Source organism: Caloenas nicobarica, chromosome 3 (genome assembly GCF_036013445.1).
Source record: "Caloenas nicobarica isolate bCalNic1 chromosome 3, bCalNic1.hap1, whole genome shotgun sequence".
Classification (NCBI taxonomy): domain Eukaryota; kingdom Metazoa; phylum Chordata; class Aves; order Columbiformes; family Columbidae; genus Caloenas; species Caloenas nicobarica.
The window spans coordinates 83,084,011-83,104,139 of record NC_088247.1 but is presented as its reverse complement, the minus strand read 5'-3'; the positions used below and the strand labels follow the sequence as shown (position 1 = coordinate 83,104,139).

The 20,129-nt window shown below is 38.5% G+C and overlaps 1 protein-coding gene across 3 annotated transcripts in view; it reads left to right on the top strand.

Moving 5' to 3' along the window:
- Window positions 1–20,129, top strand: part of AKT3 (AKT serine/threonine kinase 3) — a 157,477-nt gene that overhangs the window by 131,608 nt on the left and 5,740 nt on the right. For all 3 annotated transcript variants that reach the window (XM_065632040.1, XM_065632041.1, XM_065632042.1), the window contains exons 11-13: window positions 6,899–7,113; window positions 9,823–9,910; window positions 19,071–19,173. In XM_065632040.1, the coding sequence (XP_065488112.1) occupies window positions 6,899–7,113; window positions 9,823–9,910; window positions 19,071–19,173 (406 nt within the window). The remainder of the gene's footprint in view (window positions 1–6,898; window positions 7,114–9,822; window positions 9,911–19,070; window positions 19,174–20,129) is intronic.

Genomic DNA, 20,129 nt, shown 5'->3' with positions numbered 1-20,129 from the left:
TGTGTTAGGACCAGAAGGAAAACAGCAATGCAAGCCAGGTACAAAATGGAGAAAAACTACCTGCAAAAATTAGAGCAGTAGAAAATTAGAACAGTGACATAGAACTTCCTTTCTTGACTTAATTCTCAGGTATCCATTTTCCAGGGTATCTATAATATCGATATTTTGTCTTTCCACCTCTGTATAATAAAAGCAATGAGTATTCATTCAAGTGTATTTTTACTTTTGACGTAGCAATACTTTCACAGTTCATACCAAGATACATTTATAGTAACTAAATTTATGTAATACTTGGCAAACATACTTTTCTGCAGGAAGGATTTTCATACATTTGGATAAAAGTCTGTTACTATAAAGAAATGTGTATTACCTTTGTTCATTAGTGTTAGATTATAAGCTTACCCATTGTTGCAGTTGTTACCACAATAGATAGAAAGTTCTAGCAAATACACTTTTTAACTTCAGTTCAATAATATGTGGGTGAATATTTGTTAGCAGACCAACAACTGTAGCAGTAAAATTGTGTGAAGGGTTACCAGGAATGCTTAAGGAACATACACTCTACCTGAACTGTAAGGTTAATTGAAAACAGTTTTTTCCCCTTGAATTAACAGTACATTGGTGTATCCAAGTTCTCAGTTTTCTTTCACAACATAGGTGTGCAGACAGTTTGTTTAGATGTTTAAATATTTTCCCATCTGTTCTGTCAAAATTATTGATTGAGCAACAAGCTATTTGTAATGTCCTATCAGAAAGTCTGTATCTAATGTATTAAGAGAAACCATAAGCAGGTCAAAAATGTGATTGCTTTTCCAATAAGTTGCCTTGGCTATCTAGCACAAAGTAAGAAACTTATATTTCGATATTTTTCTTTTAAAGATAAAGCCAATACTGACAACCGTTTGTAGAAGATTACAAGGAATTGTATGAAACCTTTCGTTTTCAAGGTTATTGCTAAATTTGTCTGTGTTTGCAGAGTCCAGGAGTTAGAGCAACTAACTACCTTTTAGAGCTCTGTGGGAAGTACATTTCTTGGTTGTGTGAATTTCTGTTGTGTAACCAAAAATCTTCCAGAGACTGCTCATCAGGGATGTTTTGTTTCAAGAAAATTCAGTAAAAACAGGATTAAGTGATTTTCTGCCTTCAGCTCAGTTTGTGTCTGAGGCGGTCACACCTTATCCATAATTCTGTGAAGTACTGGAGAATCCTAGTTTCACTGAAGGCCAGGGGAAATACATGATTGACTTAAGATGGTCACAGACTTCACCTGTTATACTGCTGGCTAACCTCCTAAAAAAACTTGTTTTCACAGAGCCTTGTAAAAGCATTGCATGTGTTTGTATTGACTTCTCTTCAGCTGACTCATTTAATTGCCTTTGTCCCTAGTCTCTGCCCCAAGCCCTTGTAAACAGGAATTTACACGTGTCTCAAGCTGCTGCCTCCCAGAATATTTCCAGGTCTAGCTACTGAAGAAATAAAGAGATAATAAAATATATCTTTTCACTGGTTGTTCACCATAAAAATTAAATGGACATCAAATTCTGTGGACTGCATGTTAGGCTCTTAAAGGAATGATATACCTAAAGCGAAGTACACCTGGATATATATTGATTGATTGATTAAAATCTACAACCACTGGTGAAGTAGAGGGGGAAGTCTTTTTAATGGTTTTGGTTTTCAGTAAAAAGAAAACTTCCAGTGGTACTAACAGTTTTTGTTAATATTTTTGAGTCCAAGACACTGGACTTTTCAGTATTTGGGAATACTATTAGATTTTTTTTTTTGGTCAAGAAATGCGAATACAAGAATTTTTTTTTTCTGATCTGCATTTACTCATCAGCAAAATGAATTGTGTGTGAGGGGCAAACACAGTTGAATTACTGTGATCTTAGCAGTCCTGCAGTGTGTTTGTGTTGTCTTAGTCATCACAAAGGCTAAGTACAAGCTGTGAACTGATTTTTTTATTTTGTGTGTAGGGCTTGATGGTCTTTGCTCTGTGTATGAGGTTATTGCTGATAATAATTTCCAGAAACCCCAAAGTGTGCAGAGGCAGTGGAGTCACTAGAAAATACTTTGTTTTCCTTTTACACTTGGCTATTGCTGCTAACTCAGTAAATTTTTAAAAAATCGAGTTGCCTTTTGACCACAATACAGATGAAAGTTTTGAGATAAGTAAATAACTTTCCCTTAGTTGAAACTATAATATTATCCAGTGCCTCTAAAACATCCATAAAAGCACTAAAGTACCTGCATCTGCCCGGATAATCTTTCTTGATGGTTAGAAAATGTTTATGTTACTTAACCTTTGTGTATTTATCTAAGACAGGAAAAACACAAACTTCAGCAGGACCTCTGCAGCTTTTTAAAAAGCATCTGTATAAACCCAGGCTGTGTCCTCAGACTGCAGGTGTAGGTGTAAATTTTAGAAGAGCGTCAATGGCTGTGCAAACTGCAGTGGTTCCAGTGCAGCAATGAGTTTATGCCCACGCTGGAATCCCGTTATACTGCTGGAGTGCTTTAGAGAAATACAGGTTCGGAGGAGAATCGGGTCCTTCATCTTCCCAGCATCTTCCCACGGCTGCTGCAGCTGCCTGTGCCTGCAGGAGTAACTGGCAGGGTCAGTGTAACTTCTCTGGTGTAACTTTGGGACAGCGTTTGACAAGCATTTCTTTCTGCAGCAATGCTGCATCCAATGCTGCCTGCCCTGGTGTTCGCACTTGTGCTGCTGCAGCTATTCACATGGCAATTGAGTGGTTCAGGTCAGAAGACTTGATACAGATAAAAAAATAACCCAGGGAGAAACTTTTTTTTTCTTTTTTTTTCTTAGTACTGGTCTGCTCTCTGGTGTAGTGTGTTGAGCAGTTTTGGCAAGGTAAGGGAAGTTGTGGTGAGGGAACAGAAACAAGAATGTGAGTTAGGCTGGCACTGCCTCTGAAAGAACCAGTTGTTGAACCAGAGCCCTAAAAACAAATGGAGTAATACTCCCTCAAGTAATAAAAATGATGGTCATTTTTTGAGTTTTATTTCCCGTAATCTATGCTATCCTCCAGACTGCACTGCAGTCAGCCCACCTCCTGCTTTACTCAATGCTGGGAAGTCACTTGGGTGCAGTGATGATGTGAGGTGTAAAATAGGGATGAGTGACTATGAATGCTATCCATGCACTGAGGTGATGTTGTGCTGGATCTCTCACCTCCTAAAACCTCACCTAGATCTTGGGATTTTGGCACCCTATGTGTGTGAAGCAGATGAAGGAAGTGAAGTCACATATCCGAATGATCTGACTGTTTAAACAGATTTTGTGGAAGAAAGCAAGTAACTTCATCTTTGTTTCATGAAAATGCACCTGACTGGAGTATGTACCCAGTGTAGCTGCTCTTTCTGTAGCTTGTGAGTTCCCTGTGATCGTTCTGTGTGATATCCCTAGAAAACATTAATATATTACTTTACCACAGATACCAGAATGGTTGAGCGTGTGCCCTTTATGATGGTTTTGGTGGGCCCGCTGCCTTTCCTGCTGTGACCTTGAAGGGACTGGGTTGTTAGAACAGTGTATTCACTTCAAGATAGATTTGCGGGTGAGGGGATGAGAATTGGCTGGCTGGAGGTGATGGAGACAGCTTTTAACGGCAGTGTACAGAGCCCAAGAGATCAAACTTTCCGCTGTGTCTGTGCCTGGCCAGGTGCTTAGACTGCTACCCCATGTATACAAGGATACCCCACAAATACTGGAGGGACAGTAGTATCAGACCTCACAGCCAAAGGAGGCATGTCTAAAAGCAGCTACCTACCTATGGTAAGCAAAAGATTGAATTATTCATAGGTTCAAAGCCTGCAGCTGTGTGTCATGTTCATTTTAGCACTGAGTCGAAGCTTTCTTGACCTATGTTCAGTGTAATTAAAACCAAATCCCTCAAAACCAGGAATTGGTTGGAAAGGCTTCTGTAATGCTGGGGCAGTGTGTATAAACATGTTCTCATGCCGGCCCTAATTGTATGGATTTGGTTGTAGGAGCTGCTGGACTCCAGCACTTCCATTGATTTGTCACACTCTAAATCCTGGCATTTCTTAACACCACGAGGAGTAGAAAAGACTTAAAGGAAATAATTGTGTGTATTTACTGTGAGTGTATTATGCACAATTTTATTGCATTTATATTAAAATAAGTTGAGATTCATTTTGCTTTATTTACACTATTTTCAGGCTGTTTTCCTTTTGCCTAAATGAAACCCTTTTGATGTTCTTGCTTGTCTGGCTGGCTGTAAACCAGGTATTTAAACAAAAATAAAGAGTTGCCAGTTTTGCCAGCTGGGGATGAGAACCCGGCTGGTGATACGCGGGTTCGAGAGGCAGTTAATCCGGCTTTTATGCTTTTTTATGATTTTATGTAAAAAGAGGTTAAAAATCACATTTGGCTCGCTCTTTGTACCACTGTTTTGTTGCTGTTGTGGGAATGCAGCAAGAGGTTGCTCATACTTTTTTATTACTATTAGGTAAAGTCCTGCATAAATTAGGTAAAGCCTCAGATATGTTTTGCTTTAGCTATTGGCCATGTGATTTGCCTTGTTCAGAGAATGATACATTTTTTCTTCCTGTTGCCTTCTATTATAAATCACACATGCAAACCACATCTCAACTTACTTGTAAAAAGAACCTACCACTGCTTCACAATTTTATGTTTTACGAGCTTCAAAAGAAAAGAGTAGCTCACTGTACAAATAGGAGAGATGGTAATGGTGCTAATAGATACAGTAGAAAAATATATAATGCTTTTATTCTGTGGCAGAAGAAATGGCGATTTAAAGACAAGCGTCACAGATTTCATATACAGTTTTTCAGCAAATAACTTGCAATATGCTCCAACTTATAAAACATTTAATTAATTTTAAAATGCAGGAGTTATTTTAGTTAGTTTTGTCATATGTACTTATTCAGATAATTTGTTGTATTTTACACTTTCCAAAATTTCACCCTCTATTTGGAAATATCAGTGATGTAACGAGTCTGTGTGTTTTGGCACAGTTGTAAATAGTATGTGTTAATTTGTTAATATTTATGATTTTTTAATCTTATATACACAAGAGGGATTTGTAAGACACTTCTTTTCATCGTGTTTCTACTACTAATCCTTAAGGACAGTGAAAACTAGGAATATGAATGCCTTAATTACTGTGGGATTGTCAAAATTGCCATACTGGATCAGATTGCATTTTGTTTCTGCTAAAAGCATGTACCAGACACTTCAGAGCAGGCCTGGATTTACTGGAGGAGAAAAAGCAGAGGCAGACAAATGAGCTCAATGCCCCTTGTTAGGCCTGGCTAAGGCAGCGCGTGTGTCCCGTGATGTGGTCACGGCCACATTTAGTGTCCCCAGATGGGCAAGGGCTGTGTCTGCCCTTGCTTCAGAGGAAATTACTGGAAGTCATCTTATACTTTTTAGACAATCATAAGATAACGTACTCACAGGAAAAGGTCATTTCTGACCTGTTAGAGGCTGCCTTATCATTAAAGCCTGAAGGCTTTACTACACATCACCAGATTTTTGCTACTAAATGACTGTTCCTGTGTGTCTGCTTACAATTTGAATCTGGGTGAGCTCTTGGTGGCGGTGATTGCATGTGTCTGTGTGTTGTAAAAAGTATTTTGTTTTCTGTAGATTAGTTCATTGGTTTTATTTTTTTTTTAAATCAGTCATATGTGCTGCCTTTCACAATCTGTCTTTTAAGGATAGAGAAACAATTTTTTATAAAAAATTATTTAATTCTTCATAAATATAGTCCAACTGTATTAGTTGCATTTCTTTGATCTTTCTAACCATTTATTATTTATGTCTAATTTATTGTTTTAAGGTTTTTGCCTCTTTAATAGACCTTTCTGCAGCAAATATGGGCCATTTGGCGCACACAGCTTTAGTGCCTTCCGTATTACCATTTATTAACTTCTAACTGTTCTATCTTTTTTAAGTGAAAGGGTATGATCTAGAAATTCACAGAAATTGGAGTTATGTATGTATATATCCAGTAGCCTTCAGTTTCCTTATTGCTTGTGGTTTCATTATGGGTGTATGCTGCTCTTATGTTGTCTCCATTTCTGCGGTTTAATATGAAGGTGTATTAAGGTCAAGACACGCTGCTCAGATTCCTTATTCCACTTCTCTGGAGCTGCTGGGAGAAAAGCTGTGGAGTATGTTCGTAGGCATACACCATTGGAGGCATTATGTTAACAAATTATATAAAAGTTACCATATTTCTGTGATCATAGAATATCATATAAACATAGTGCCATAATAAACATAGTATAATGTAAACATTGTCATATTTCTTTGCACTAGCAGAGTTCAGCTGTTTGAACTACTAATGAAACTGTAAGAAGAAACACATTGAGGACTTTTAATATAAACAAAGATCGTAAAGAAGCTAAGCTTATCTTAATAAGATTAAGGCGTTTCTAAATTTGAGGCTTTATTTTTACAGGTGGGGTAAGGAGAGAGGAAATGACTGAGCAAGGAGATGCGTCACTTCTCCCAGAAGAACATTAACCGAGGCAGTAGTGCCCGTAGATGAAGTGCCCCTTCCTAAAACTGAGCACACTAGAAGTGGGATGGTAGAGGACATAGGAAAGGGGAAAATGCAGTCCTGATCATTTTGGGCAGGTCATTCTCAGTTTCATATTTTGTTCTTAGCAGTACAGTGTCCATTATGCCTGGAATTTCAGTGGGCTTGGGTGTGTGGGTCAGTACTGCAGTTGCATGGATTGAGCCAGGTTCTGGGAGTCCTTGTAGTACGCTGTGAAAATAAAGTCTTGGAAACACATTCACACAAGAGATGCATCAAATCGAGTGAAATGACCGTGTCTGAAACAGTGCATGTCTTACAGCTGGTTTTGGTTTCTGCCTTAGGTGTTGGAAGATAATGACTATGGTCGTGCAGTGGACTGGTGGGGATTAGGAGTTGTCATGTATGAAATGATGTGTGGAAGATTACCGTTCTACAACCAAGATCATGAGAAACTATTTGAACTTATACTAATGGAGGACATAAAATTTCCTCGAACTCTGTCTGCAGATGCAAAATCATTACTATCAGGCCTACTGATAAAGGATCCAAATAAGCGGTAAGTGAAATTACTTGGGTATACAGGCCTAATAAATACTCTGATGATACTGGCTAATGTAAAAATAGGCCAGTGATGCCTGGTCTTCCTGGCTGAAGGACCTGTCAGTCACTGGAAAGGGCCATATGCAGCCATACTGTCTCAGATTTCCACTTTTTCAATACATCAGTGATACACAAAGTGAGTTTAATGAGCAAAAGAGGAAAAAGGCATATGGAAAAGAAGACTTTTTCAATCAGCCACAGCAAACATGGGGGCCTTTTCAGGTTTAGATCGTGTACTGGAACAAAGGGAAAGCTCTAAACTGTTTTTCAGAGTATGACTTAACCCTGTGTTGGCTGTAGTGTCTCAGGGGGACTACACCACTTTTTCTTGGAAATGATCACTCCAGAAGACATGTATAGACAGCCACAGATAAATTTTATTAGGCCATGTAGATAGATGACATATTAGACCATGTAAACGAGAAATGTGTTAAAGAAAACATCTTCTGAGTGAAATCTAAATACGGTGGTTTGAAAGGAAGTATCACCCACCTGCTGCCCTTGCCCTTCTGTGGTGGGCTTTTCCCTCTGGGAATGTTGCCTGCCAAGAGATGTTTTCCAGTGGCTCCTGCACTGGACTAGCAGGGTCCAGTCCCCTCTGGTTCTAAAACGAATCTCTGTCTTTGTAAATCAGTGATATTTGTCTGTAGGTCCCCTCTTTTCCTCAAGCTCTCTGTTATTCTTTTGAGTCTCTTGGCATGTTTTAAGGCTGCAGGCATTCTGTCTGTCTGTCTGTCTGTCTCTCTGTAGTCCTTCTTCACCCTCAGTTTGTTCTCAGTAAGTTTTCAGCAGTGGGATTGCTCGCTGGCCCTCAGGGCAGGAGTGGTTGCTGTGTCTGAGGGATTTGTGTGCAGCAGCCCTGCATAGCAGCCAGGACAGCACAGGCGGTCACGTCAGCCTTGCTGCTCCTGCCCAGCAGTGCCGGGCTCACTGGTTTTACTGTGTGCAGTACAAGCAAACTGTGACCAACCAAATACATGTGTTCCTGTAGCAACTCCTAATGCATTTTAACCTCCAAACAATCTGACTCATCAAATGCATTAACCTTTAGAATTGAAAAGATACTTCCTTCTAATTAATCTTTGCAGACAGTAGTGTTTATTACAGACTTACATTTACAAGCTTATTCATATTCAAGTTGTGGTGCTAGCTAATGCTAAATAGGGTGAGAGCACAGAGGTTAACTGCAACTCAGCTTTTCTCTGAGCAGCTGGATGGGAAGATAGTGAGAGAAGTCTGGAGACTGCAGGCTCACTGGGATGCTAGCAGAGATGTAGAGAATTTTACAATCAGTAGTTGAGAAACAAAGGAATACATCTTGGAAGTGAGAATGACTTTATACTCATTTACTGCAAGATTGAGGTACTAGTCTAGAGTATTTTTGTAATTTGGCAGCAGGGTCACACTAATACAGATATACAGATTTTTTTTTTCCTTGGTTGTGGGAATTATTGTTGCTTGTAATAAATGCTTTAGAGAGGAACTTATCTTACTTAAAAGGTTGCTTTTAAAATTGGCATTATATCTTCAGCAGTTCCTTTCAATGAAACACAAACGATTTGTGTCAGTCTTCTTGTCAATATTTAACATGTATGGGCTGCTTGTTCAGTTAAGTTTTTTTTCCTGTTGCAACTTCTTTCTCTTAGACCAGTAGGCTTGCCAGTGTCAGGAAGAAGTTAGAGGACAGCTGAGCAGTCCTGAAAGTCCACATGTTGTTGAAAGGGGCAGAAGTTCTCTTCACTGGATGTGTGGTTCTTTCTGTACCAACAACAGAAGCTCAAGAGAGCTCACTAAACTTGTTGAGTCAGATTTTGACAACAAAAACCAGCTGTCTCTTTCTTGTTTTCTCATTGTGGGGTTAGTTTCCTCCAGGTTAGTGAGCTGGCTTAGCTCACAGTTGTCAGTGGGAGTGATGCTGTGGATGCAGGTGAGAGGGGAGAGGGATGGGCAGGAGTGGGACATTCCTCTTTTGGCATCAGGGACTAGTTCCATGAGCTCAAATCACCATGGGCAAGTTCACCCAAAGTAGGCAGAATTCACTTCCTAAGATGATTTGCCAGAGTCTGGCTTTGGCAAGCTATGGGCCACAGTGAATAGTGTGGTTATTTACAATGGCCTTTAAATAACCTTCTCAGCAGGCCTACAATTTATTAATTTATACTAATTGACTCAGATTGAGACTATTTTATGGTAATTGGTTAATTGTTACAGCACCCAGATGCAACAGCAGTGAACACTGTATAAAACTGATGTGTGAGTAATTACTGATTCAGTGCCTGGCACCTGCTTGGTGAAATTTTATGTCAGCATTGTTGGGTTCGTTTGGGTTTTTAATAGTGCCAGAAGGTGAGTTGGTCTTTCAAGAAAACTAAACTTAAGTATTTTTTTAAAATGAATGAATTATTAAAAAAGCTCATCATGGACAGGAGTGAACATTGTAGTTGGATTAATCAAATAGACTAAGCCATGGCATGGATACTTTTGCTATCACATTTTCTTTCAAGATCACCTTAATTCATAATAAAGAGGTAAGAATTACGTATTAAATGGGTGAGAATTCCCAGATAGTCCAAAACAAATGGTCACTTTTCCAACCATTACAATAACTCAATCTGCCTTTAAGAGTAATGCTTATTTAATATGATTTTTTCCCCACTCTCTTTAGACTTGGTGGAGGCCCAGATGACGCAAAAGAAATCATGCGTCACAGTTTCTTTGCTGGAGTAAACTGGCAAGATGTATATGATAAAAAGGTAAGTCTTTATATGACATTGAATAATCTGGCTTCTGCAAGGTGGTTTCAACTGATAGTCATAGGACTGCTGCTCTCTGAACTTAATCATGTTTTTCTTTGCAACTTTTTGTGTTAATACAAACGAATAATTATTCAGAACTATGTGTACTTAATCTTTTGGTTTTCAGTTATAATTTGTCAGTGGACCAAATATAAATTTTTCAAAGCAACCTAAACTCAGGAAGGGTTTTTTCTTTTGTTATGTAAATGTCAAAATCTTTTCCTTTCCTGTTTTTCTTACTGGACCTTCAAGAGAAAAGTAGGTGTATGGCTCAAGATAATGTGAGAAAATGTAACGGAAGTTTATACTGAATTATCTCTTTATTTCTGCCTTTTATTGAAAAAATGCTTTATGGAAATAGGAAAATGAAGTGTTTGGAAGGGACTCATAGCAAAAATCTACTTTCTGATTATTTGTATTTAAGTAGAAATCTTTTTCAAACTTATTTTTAAAGAGATATCTAAGAAATTTAAAATAGCATTAAAACACTGAGCCAAAACAGCTTGTGGAGAAAGCAAGTACTGAGAATTCAATTGGAACAGTTTTCTCTAAACCTAGTTCTCTAAACCTAGTCCTGTTCCTGTAACAATCAACACTTTGGGGATGATTTTAGAAAATGAATTTATCTTACTTGGTAGTGAAACTTAATTGACTAAAGTTGTTTTATATACAGAAGCTGATTTTATCTCAGTACTTGTATAAGAATTTACTTGTTGCTATAAACTGCCTTCTATTTTGATAAAGTCTTTTTTTTTTTTTCTCAACTGTTATACATTGTTAATCTGCCAGTTGAGCTGCGTAATTTTAAGAGATAGATTTTTCTCCTTTTTTTTTTTCTTTGTTCAAATAAAAGGAAAATGGAAGACATACGAATGAGCAGAATATGTTTATGCTACGATGTCAATAGTACAAACTGTTTTGTTCAGTTGTTGTTGAACTGAAATTTTTAAAATGTGTAGTTGTTGGTGTGGTACTTTTCTGGCAAGTACCAGAATTGAAAAAAGAGCCTGTATACGATGATAGAAAATATGGTACTCTGAAGTTACTTGATACAAGTGTGATTTTTCCCTGGCAGTATCATGAGGTTTCAAGAAACTCTAAAATAAATAATCAGAGCAAGTGTATTAATTGAGTTACTTTGTGAGGTCAACCACTGGTTGGTTATGTAAGGACATTGTTGAGAAGCACTTTGAGGATAAAAGCTAAAAATACAAGTTGAGGACCTTTCTGGAGTTTAAAAAAAACCACTAAAATTGATTTGGTTTCAACGTGGTAGGAGTGGGTGAGAAAGAAAAAGCTGTTACATTTCTCTTGCTCTGTTGAAAAAGCTTTCTTAATTATCTTACATTAGAAAGAGAGCTCTCAATTCAACACTGTGTTCAACTTCATATTTAGTTAAGAAAATATGGATACTCTTACATTTTTAAGCATAAGCTTTGAGTTTTTCCAAATCAACATGGTTAAGTGTCTTGCAGTCAGTATCTTATTGTGAGCTATTAAAATAAAAGGAGGTATTTTCCAGGTATAAATATAAATATATATAAATATTAAAAAGATGTAAATATATAAATGCAAGTATTTTGCTTTTATGTTCAAGGAGGTGGATGTAGCTTATTGGAGTATCATAACCGGAGAAATTGCAGTCATTCATTGTTTACTTTGCCCATTGTGGCTTTGAGAAACTAAATTTGCCAGTAGAAAATCAATTGAATTTCCTCAGTTGAACAGTTAGCTTTGAGGATCACAGGGATTGCTTTTGGGCAGTATAGGCACACAATGGGTTCTTTATGGAAACATAAGTCATGAAAATGACTTCTGACAGTATGTTTTTCTGTTTAATTGAAAAAATGGTTTTGTTCATATTACAAAGCCATTTGTCTGATTGGTTAAAATATCCAGTTGTTCCTTCTGCACACAGAGTCTTATCTGTTGTGAAGTGTGCAGGGTAAGACTGTACTCTGAAATAGAAGCTTCAAACAAAATAATAAGGTTAATGAACTTCCGCTGAGTATGTTTGTTAGAATTCTTATATGAATATTTTTGAGTTTTGGTATTCTAAAATAACTCAGGAGGAAGGTGCATCAAACAAATTTGATTTTTAAATAGATCTATTCTATGCTTGCTTCTGTTGCTGTTTATTATTAGTAGTGTAGTTGTAGCCTTCAGCAGTAGGGTCACTTGATGAAATTGGTAGTTGATATAATTATTTGCATAGTAAAAATATTTCAGTTTTCTTGCCTGAGGTTTATGCACCATGAAACCATAATTTCCTGGCCACATTTCAGGAGTGTGTTTCTGTTAGCAATGAAAGAGCTGAAGTTCACATTCAGAGTAATGGAAACCAAATAACAATGTGTATTCCAGGTAGTTGCTGGGGGATATAGTTTTCTACATGCGCTCACTATGCTCCCGTGCCACTAATTTTATTAGTTTTACCACAGAATAAGTACACCTCTGTACCTACTAGGTTATCACTTTACTGGTGTGATTAGAGACAGAATTTTGTACCTCTAAACTTTGAGTATTTCATGCAACAACAGTAGCTCCGTCAGTTCAAACGGATCCAAATGGTCAAATGGAATTGTTAGCTCTCTGATACTGCTAACTAATTAAACTAATTTGGTACTACACCATGATAATAAATTGTTGTATGGCACACTGGGGCAGAGAAGGTCGTTGCCTTTAAATGAAAAATGTATAGTAGTTAGCATTTGTGATCAGATGTATTTATTTTTGGCAGAAAAGCCATGAGGGCATATGAAAGAGAGCAGCCTGTGCCAGGTTCTTCCTGTGATCATCTCACCCCTGATGAGTTTTTATCTCTGTGCCTGAGTAGGAAAAATTGAATAGCTTGGCAAACTCTGAAGACTTCAAAAGCCCATATACTTCTAAGTAAAATATTTGTTTTATTTTTAGCTAGAATCAGGAAGCTTTTTGAAATTTCTGTTACTCATTTAAGAATTGTATAAGCATACTTTTATTTGGGTTGCAGAAATAAGTTGTTGGATGTTCTGTCTAGGGTCTTCCATTGAACAAAAAACATCTGGGCATTGATTTAAAGGCAGGAATTTGGGTACGTCTTTAGGCTTGCAGCTTGAAGCACTCCGGTAGCTTCAGGTCGAAGGAGATCCAGACCTTCAGCAAAGCCTGGGTTTCCTCCTGCATGTAATACAGATGAAAGAAGAAGAAAGAAAATGTATGGGCTGAGATACATATATGTCCTTCTGATTTCTGCTAATACATCTGATTGTTCCTGAAGCAAATGAGGGGGTGCTAACAAAATTATTTGTTGGTACTGGGGAGGGAGCAGGGGCACGTAGCGGTTAGAGCTGGGGTGTCTGACTGTGCTGACTGTGCTGCACCCTTCACCTGTACCACCCGTGCTTTCCTTAGAGCACAACAGCAGAATGATGAAAGCCCCTGGTTGAAGCCCTGGTTCAGGACTGGCAAAATCTGCAATATCACCGTGATCTTAAGTGCACCTTTAAGTACTTTTATGTATCAGAATTTAAGGGACAGGGCAGGAGGGAAATAGGAAACCACCAACATCTGGTTTTAGGTCATTGCTTTTTTGAGTTGTACTTACATTTTTGTATAGTAATTTGCAGTGCAACTAGACCTGTAGAAATGACCCTTGTTATTTGCTTTTATGTTGTTGTTGTGCGAAGCAGTAAAAAGATCAGAAAACTGCTAACCACTGTGACCTTTTCATAGTGCTCCAGTGCTACTTTAAACTGTATGGGCAGACCTAGTTGTTGGTTGCCACCGCTTCCCCAGCTGCTTGACTTTACAGGAAGGAAAATGTACATCAGTCTGCCTGATTCTTAAACTTGTTGCTGTAATTGTGGGGGTTGTGGTTTTTCTCTGTCTGTTCTATCAGCATCATATCGCTTGGAAAAAAGAGTTTGTCCATGGGCAGAACTCTCTGCCTTCCTGTGGATTTGGGCTGTGTGTCCTTCCACCGTCAAAATCCCAGCTCTTCGTCCTCCCCCTGCCTAGGACCACCAGATGCAGTGTCCTGCCAGGTTACACAGGATATTTCCACCTCCTGGCCGTGCTGCCATTGCTGTCTGTGCTTCAGTGGAAACCCTGTTGGGTTTTTTTTTTTTTTTCTCTTCTATTCAGTAAACTGGAGTCAGAAATTCTGTGGGACGTGTGTCTGTGCCTCGTCTTTCCTCTGTCATGGTGCGTTTGCCCAGCCATTCGGAATTTGTTAGGGAAAGACGTACAGACTGACAGAGCGTGTAATCTCAGCAGCTCCAGTTTCCTTTGTTAACTGAGCTAATATCAGAAAAAGGACAAAAAATATTGTTAGGGAAGGAAAATCAGTATTTTAAAGGACTTACATATTTTAAATTAAAATATTGTTGTTGGGGATCTAATGTTGAAAGACTCAATTAAGGCTTTTTGTTGTTAGTATCTCTGCATGATTTTTAGGGTCACCAAGCATTTGCTTTGATGGGAACTTAAAACATGTATGAATGAGGGAACATGCATTAACAGATACACATCAGAAAAATGTTAAATGTTGAGACAGGCTTAGGTAGTGTACCTTTAAAGTGTTTTATTGTGGTATTTTGTAAGTTACGGAATTTCAGTTTATGTGAAAGTAGACTGTTTACTTGGAAGGTCATTTAGTAAGTTATCTAGTTTACTAATATAAATACTTTTTTTTTTTTTTGAGTTGAGAAGTCTGTCTGTGAATTGTGACATTTTCAGCCTTTCCAGCTGAGCATGCTTGTGATGAAATACAAAGGTGTATTTCAGTGATGTGACCCTATTCTCTTTTCACAGTATTATTTATTTTTTCAACCACTCTGATTTGGCTAATCTGACTTTTCTGTTTGATTCTTGAAAGTAACAACTTTGCAGTTTTGGTTCTCCAGGAAAGTTTGAAGTAGATGAAAGTTTGATTTCTGGACATCGAATCATTAATGTTTAATTAACTTTTGTAGTCAGAAAGAACTGTAACATTTGACACAGTTTTTGACGTATGTCAGACTTGAATAATAAACCAGATGGAAATTGTTGAAATAACAGCATATGATGACAATACATTATTGAAATATCTGGTTTGTAGTTATTTTTAAAATTAACTTTCAAAATACATAAGCGATGACAAAAGATAATTCATCTCATACATTGTGATTTATTAACAGAGAGGAGGCATACATTTTGGGATGCAGCAGTGATTGTTTTTTAATTGGACAACTTGGGATATCATACTGAAGCTGAACTGTAAGAAAGATTCAAATAGTTATTCCTTATGAATAAAACCTGAAACTGCACAGCAGCGTTCACTCTTTAGAATTTATATGATCCGTAAAGAATTAGTGTGTTTGGGAGTTTTGAGATTATAATCTAATTTCTATTATAATCTAGTTTATTTAAATAAATAATTCAGTGGAGGTGATGTATAGCTGCTCCTCTTATTCCTTTCACACTTCATCTCAGAGAACTATTAATCCGAAGTCTGTTGGTGGATGAGATTCTTATGGTAGCGTTAATTTTGAGTTCATTGGAATTAAAATTCCCTGTAAATTAAAAGAAGGCGGCAGATCAGATTGATGTTCTTAAGCATCGTATTTTTCATTTGGCAGATCGGGTGCGTCACAGTTACTTTGAAGTAGCCTCAGCCACTTCCTATACAACACCGAGACAAATGATTCCTGTCAGATTATCTTTGAGCAAATAATGTTACTTATTTTCTCTCATACTGGAGTATTTGTGTAGTTGTTCAGTAAGTGTGAGAAAGCTCCAGGTGTAGGACAGAGCCTGTCTGTCCATCCCTGTGTGACTGTAACACTCAGGTGCTGTACCTGCCCCTTTCCTTCCCCCGAGAGACAGGTGGCAAGTTTCCCGGGTCTTGAACTGTGGAAGAACAGTGGTGTTTCTCACACACTGCTCTCGATGGATGCCAAATGAAACGCCATTCACTGGAGATAATAAAGACACGATGAATTTGATACTCCTTCTGCTGTCATTTCTAACACCAAGCCTTGGAAATGACCGGGGCAGATTCAGCTTGACAGATGGGTGTGAAATTGGATTTTTGTCTTGAACAACAGCTCTTACAGCCAGTGAACTCGTGCTGAGTTTAGACTTTTATTTCTTTGTTCGCATATATATATACACACATATGTGTGCGTGCGTGTAATGCACAAACACAGAAAAAGTGTACGTCTGGTCCTTGGAGTAAATGGCTGGGTGCTGAAGGTGTGGTCTCCTGTCTGGTTTGAGTGTGTTCTGCTTAAATTTGCACAGACCGCTAGAGGAGGAAAATCATCCCATACTAAAGCTTGGCTGCTGGGACTGAGCAGCATGATTTTCATGCAGACTGACAGGTCCTGTGCTTAACAAAAGCTCATCTTATTCCTTTTGGACCAGGTTACTGGGTGGGCTTTGTGGTGCTCACTTCACTCTTGGACTTTCTGCCTTCTCAGGTCAGAAGCGGGGAAAAGCTGTGGTGGTGGCAGCTGGATACCAATTCCTTGTGGCACCAAACATGAGATGCCGCTGAGTGTAGAGAAGCATCCTCATGTTGTGATCATCAGACCTGTAGTTAATGTCGGGTGGTTTGTTCTTTGTCATTCTGCCTCAACTTCAGCCTCCCTTGCGATGTATGGAGAAGCTTCTGAGTTCTTATTCAGGCTCTGTCAATCTAAGTGGTTATCTCTGCGGCAGTTTTGCCTTATTTGTCCTTCTAATGGTTTCATTACAGCAGAAAGTTGCCGAGATTTTGCTTTCTGTTTTTAAATAAAATCTAACAATTAATGAACAAAGGTGGCACTCCTCCAGAAAGATGATTGCCAAGTTTCTGTAGCATGGCCTGGCATGTTGGTGACATGGCTTACAAAATCTGTCTCGAACGCTCTGTCTCCAGTCTCCTGAAAGTGATGTTGAAGCACCGTGTCCCTCGGCGTACGCTCGCGCACATCATTTATACCACACTCTGCGCTTCTGCTTTGTCTGGAAGGTTGTTAGGAAAGGATGATGTTATGAAAGGATTTCTTACTGCGTTTTCTCCTGGAGGTGGTGCCTGACCTCTGTGTGTCAGTTCCTCATTTCTTGACCAGAGTTCTGCAGGAACCAGTCAATTATTTTGGAGGTTCTCCCATTAGAATTGGGAGTATCTCCCGACAATCATATGAAGGTCAGAGAAAGAATTTCTTTGGGCCGTTACTGAAGATTTGGAGCAGATAAAGTAGAACTCTTAGTATATACTCAAAAGGGCAAATAAACTGTTGCAGGGAGAAGGGAGTCAGTTTGTTGAATGAAGGGTAGTGCTGAAGGACTTGCAGGTGTATCCTGGGAGGGATGCCGGCAGAATCGGGTGCCACGGCCAAAGAACCACTGGCGTTCTGGTGTGGTTCTCATATTGCGAGGAACAGTGAAGGTATTTTTCTCCAGCTAACAAGGCTTTCACATTACCAGTTGTCAGTGTATTATATCATATGTGAGAAGGATAAAAAGGAAAAGAATTGGGTGGCAGTTTTCAACCTGGATTTGGAAATAATGGGAATTTGTGTGTGTATTTGTAACTGTCATAAAAATGGAGAAAGGTCTTCTGTATGCACGTACAGATGCTTTTGTTTAGGTGGGTTTTTTGCTGTTGTCTTGCTGTTTAAGTGCCCTATTCATGCACTGTACCACATTTTAACCTGTTATGCCTCATCCCAAACTGTAAAGTATTAGGAATTAATAAGTTTCTGGATAGAGATCTACAGTGAAGAATACCTTGTTGAAAGCTTTCTTTCTTTGGCTGGTTGTGCAGCACTTACACAGTCTAGTCCTCCTAGAGCAGGCTAACTCTTTTGGGTTTTGGGTGGCTCTATTTGTGGATCATGTAGTCTCCTTTGGTTAGCACTGGGATGCAGAGCTGCTTCTAACATTCACCAGTTCATGCAGATCTCTCCAAGCTCTACAAAAAAAAAAAAAAAAAGAAAAAAAATCTTGTGCATCAAACATAGTAAAATAATGAAGACTCTTACTATTGCAAAAAGTTTGCCATGTACATTGTGTATCGTAAATCGTGTCTAGTTCATTGAACTTGCTGAGGGGAGGTGGTTTAACAGCAGTTGCGCTTCCTTTGCTGTGGGGTAAATTTGGTCTTGATGTTCTGGAGTTGCGGAGAGAAATAACGTGAAACTACTGAAAACCACACGCAAGCTCTGATAATATCAGTGAGCCATAACGTAACCTCTTCTATAGAAACGGAAATTGATACACTATCATCAGGGTGTGTGTTTTAAGTTGCATATGAAGAGATAACACCAAGGGGCTCCAAGGTACAAATAAAAACATTGTCATTCCTCCCCGCCTCCTCCTATTTCCAATATCATACGAACTAAACTGCCGTATAGTTTTGGGCTGGCACCATGCAGTGGGATATTCCACACTGAATATGCCTTCCCGTTAAAACCTTTGGCCTGTAGGCTGTTGTTCTGAGAGAGAAGGTAGGTAGCAAGGCTGGTGCAAAAGAGGGGCGGGGAGGTCCTGGCTGTGAGCAAATACTGGTGATTTGCTGTTGGGAAATACCACACTGCCCTCTGAGAGCAGTAGGCAGGATTGGATCCAGCGACTCACTGAAGCATGAACTGGCCTTTTTTCAAATGTAAAATTTATTTTCACATTCACGTAATTTCTTCTGAAGGTAAGTTCAGATGTAGACCTTAACCCTGAAAATAAAATAAAATAAAAAAAAAGGCATTGTGCCTACTGTGCTCTCTCTGAAGTCCTTTTTGTCTTGGCTGTTTGTACCACCCAGTTGTGGTGAAGTACTTCGAGTTGTCTTTGCCTGACATCTATGCAGGTAATCAGAATGTCCTGAAGAGTTTCGAGGTAATTATCTTTACGCAGCTCAATTTATCTGCAAGTCATGTGAGAGTGATACTTGGAATTTAGCTGTGTTGTGCTATTAGCTAGGTTCTGAACTAGTGTTTTTGGGATCGATTCTAATGTCCTCTGTCTCTTACTAGAAGTTAGAGACTCAGCTGCCTATCCACAGACCTACTCATTTGATCTGGGGTGTAGGGAAAAAGAACTTATTTGTTTTCCTGGTAGTAATTTGCCTGGCTTCAGATAGAGTAATTTCATTTTGTTTCTTGGTCCCTTTCAGCTTGTACCTCCTTTTAAACCTCAAGTGACATCTGAGACAGACACCAGGTATTTTGATGAAGAATTTACAGCTCAGACTATTACAATAACGCCACCTGAAAAATGTAAGTCAGAAATTATGCATAAGCATAACTTAAAAATAATCAGTTTATAACAAAACACTGTGTAAGGTTTTTTCTGTTTGAATGGAAAAGCTATTCTCTCTGTTACTAGTAAAAATCTTCATATGGAAGTGTGTACAAGTAACTCTCAATGACAATGTTATTTTAAAGAAGGAATAATTACAAAACTTAGAATATTAGATTGATCTGTTTTGTTTCTTTTGTGTGTGTTTTGTTTTCTTTTTAAATAAGGGAAAACAGCAGCTTCAAATATGCGCTAGCTGGCAGTTAAGGTCTCAGTCCAGCAACGTACTTGAAACGTGGACCCTGCTTTAAGCACATGGGCACAGCTAGTGGTTTCAGTAGGTTGTCTCAGTTTACTGAGTTAGGCCTATTTTAAAATACTTTGAAGACCAAAAGAAAAAACAAAACAAAAACCCACAACTATTTACCAGAGACAAGTGGATGTCTCCTGTGTAGATATCAATTACTTGAAAATGAAATGTTCTATTGAGTCCTGTGCTTCAACAGAGCTCTAAAATAAGTTATTAATATAGATACAGCTGCTGCACTGGGCCTTGCACAGGTTTTCTTTGTCGAAGTGAACGCAATTTTACCGCAGTTTGTGTTTTTGTCATCTTCTGCTACACGCAGAAGAATCATTATCTGATCGGCCAAGCTAGGGTTTAGCAGAATTATTTACCAAAGCAGAGCAGTTACAACCTTGCTGCTGAGTTCTTTAATGAATTTCCTTTCTAAGAAGTGAGATTTTTTTTTTTTTTTATTTGGAGGATGGGGAAGGAGGATCACAAAGGTAGACAATGAAGGCTATAGCTAAGGTTGGTTACCCGTTCATAGAGCTAGATAATATTTTGGTGTTTTAGGATTCCTGGGTTGAGCTGCAGTTTTCTATTGGTATACTGATCTGGAGTATTTACTGGATTTTGCATTTGTAGTGT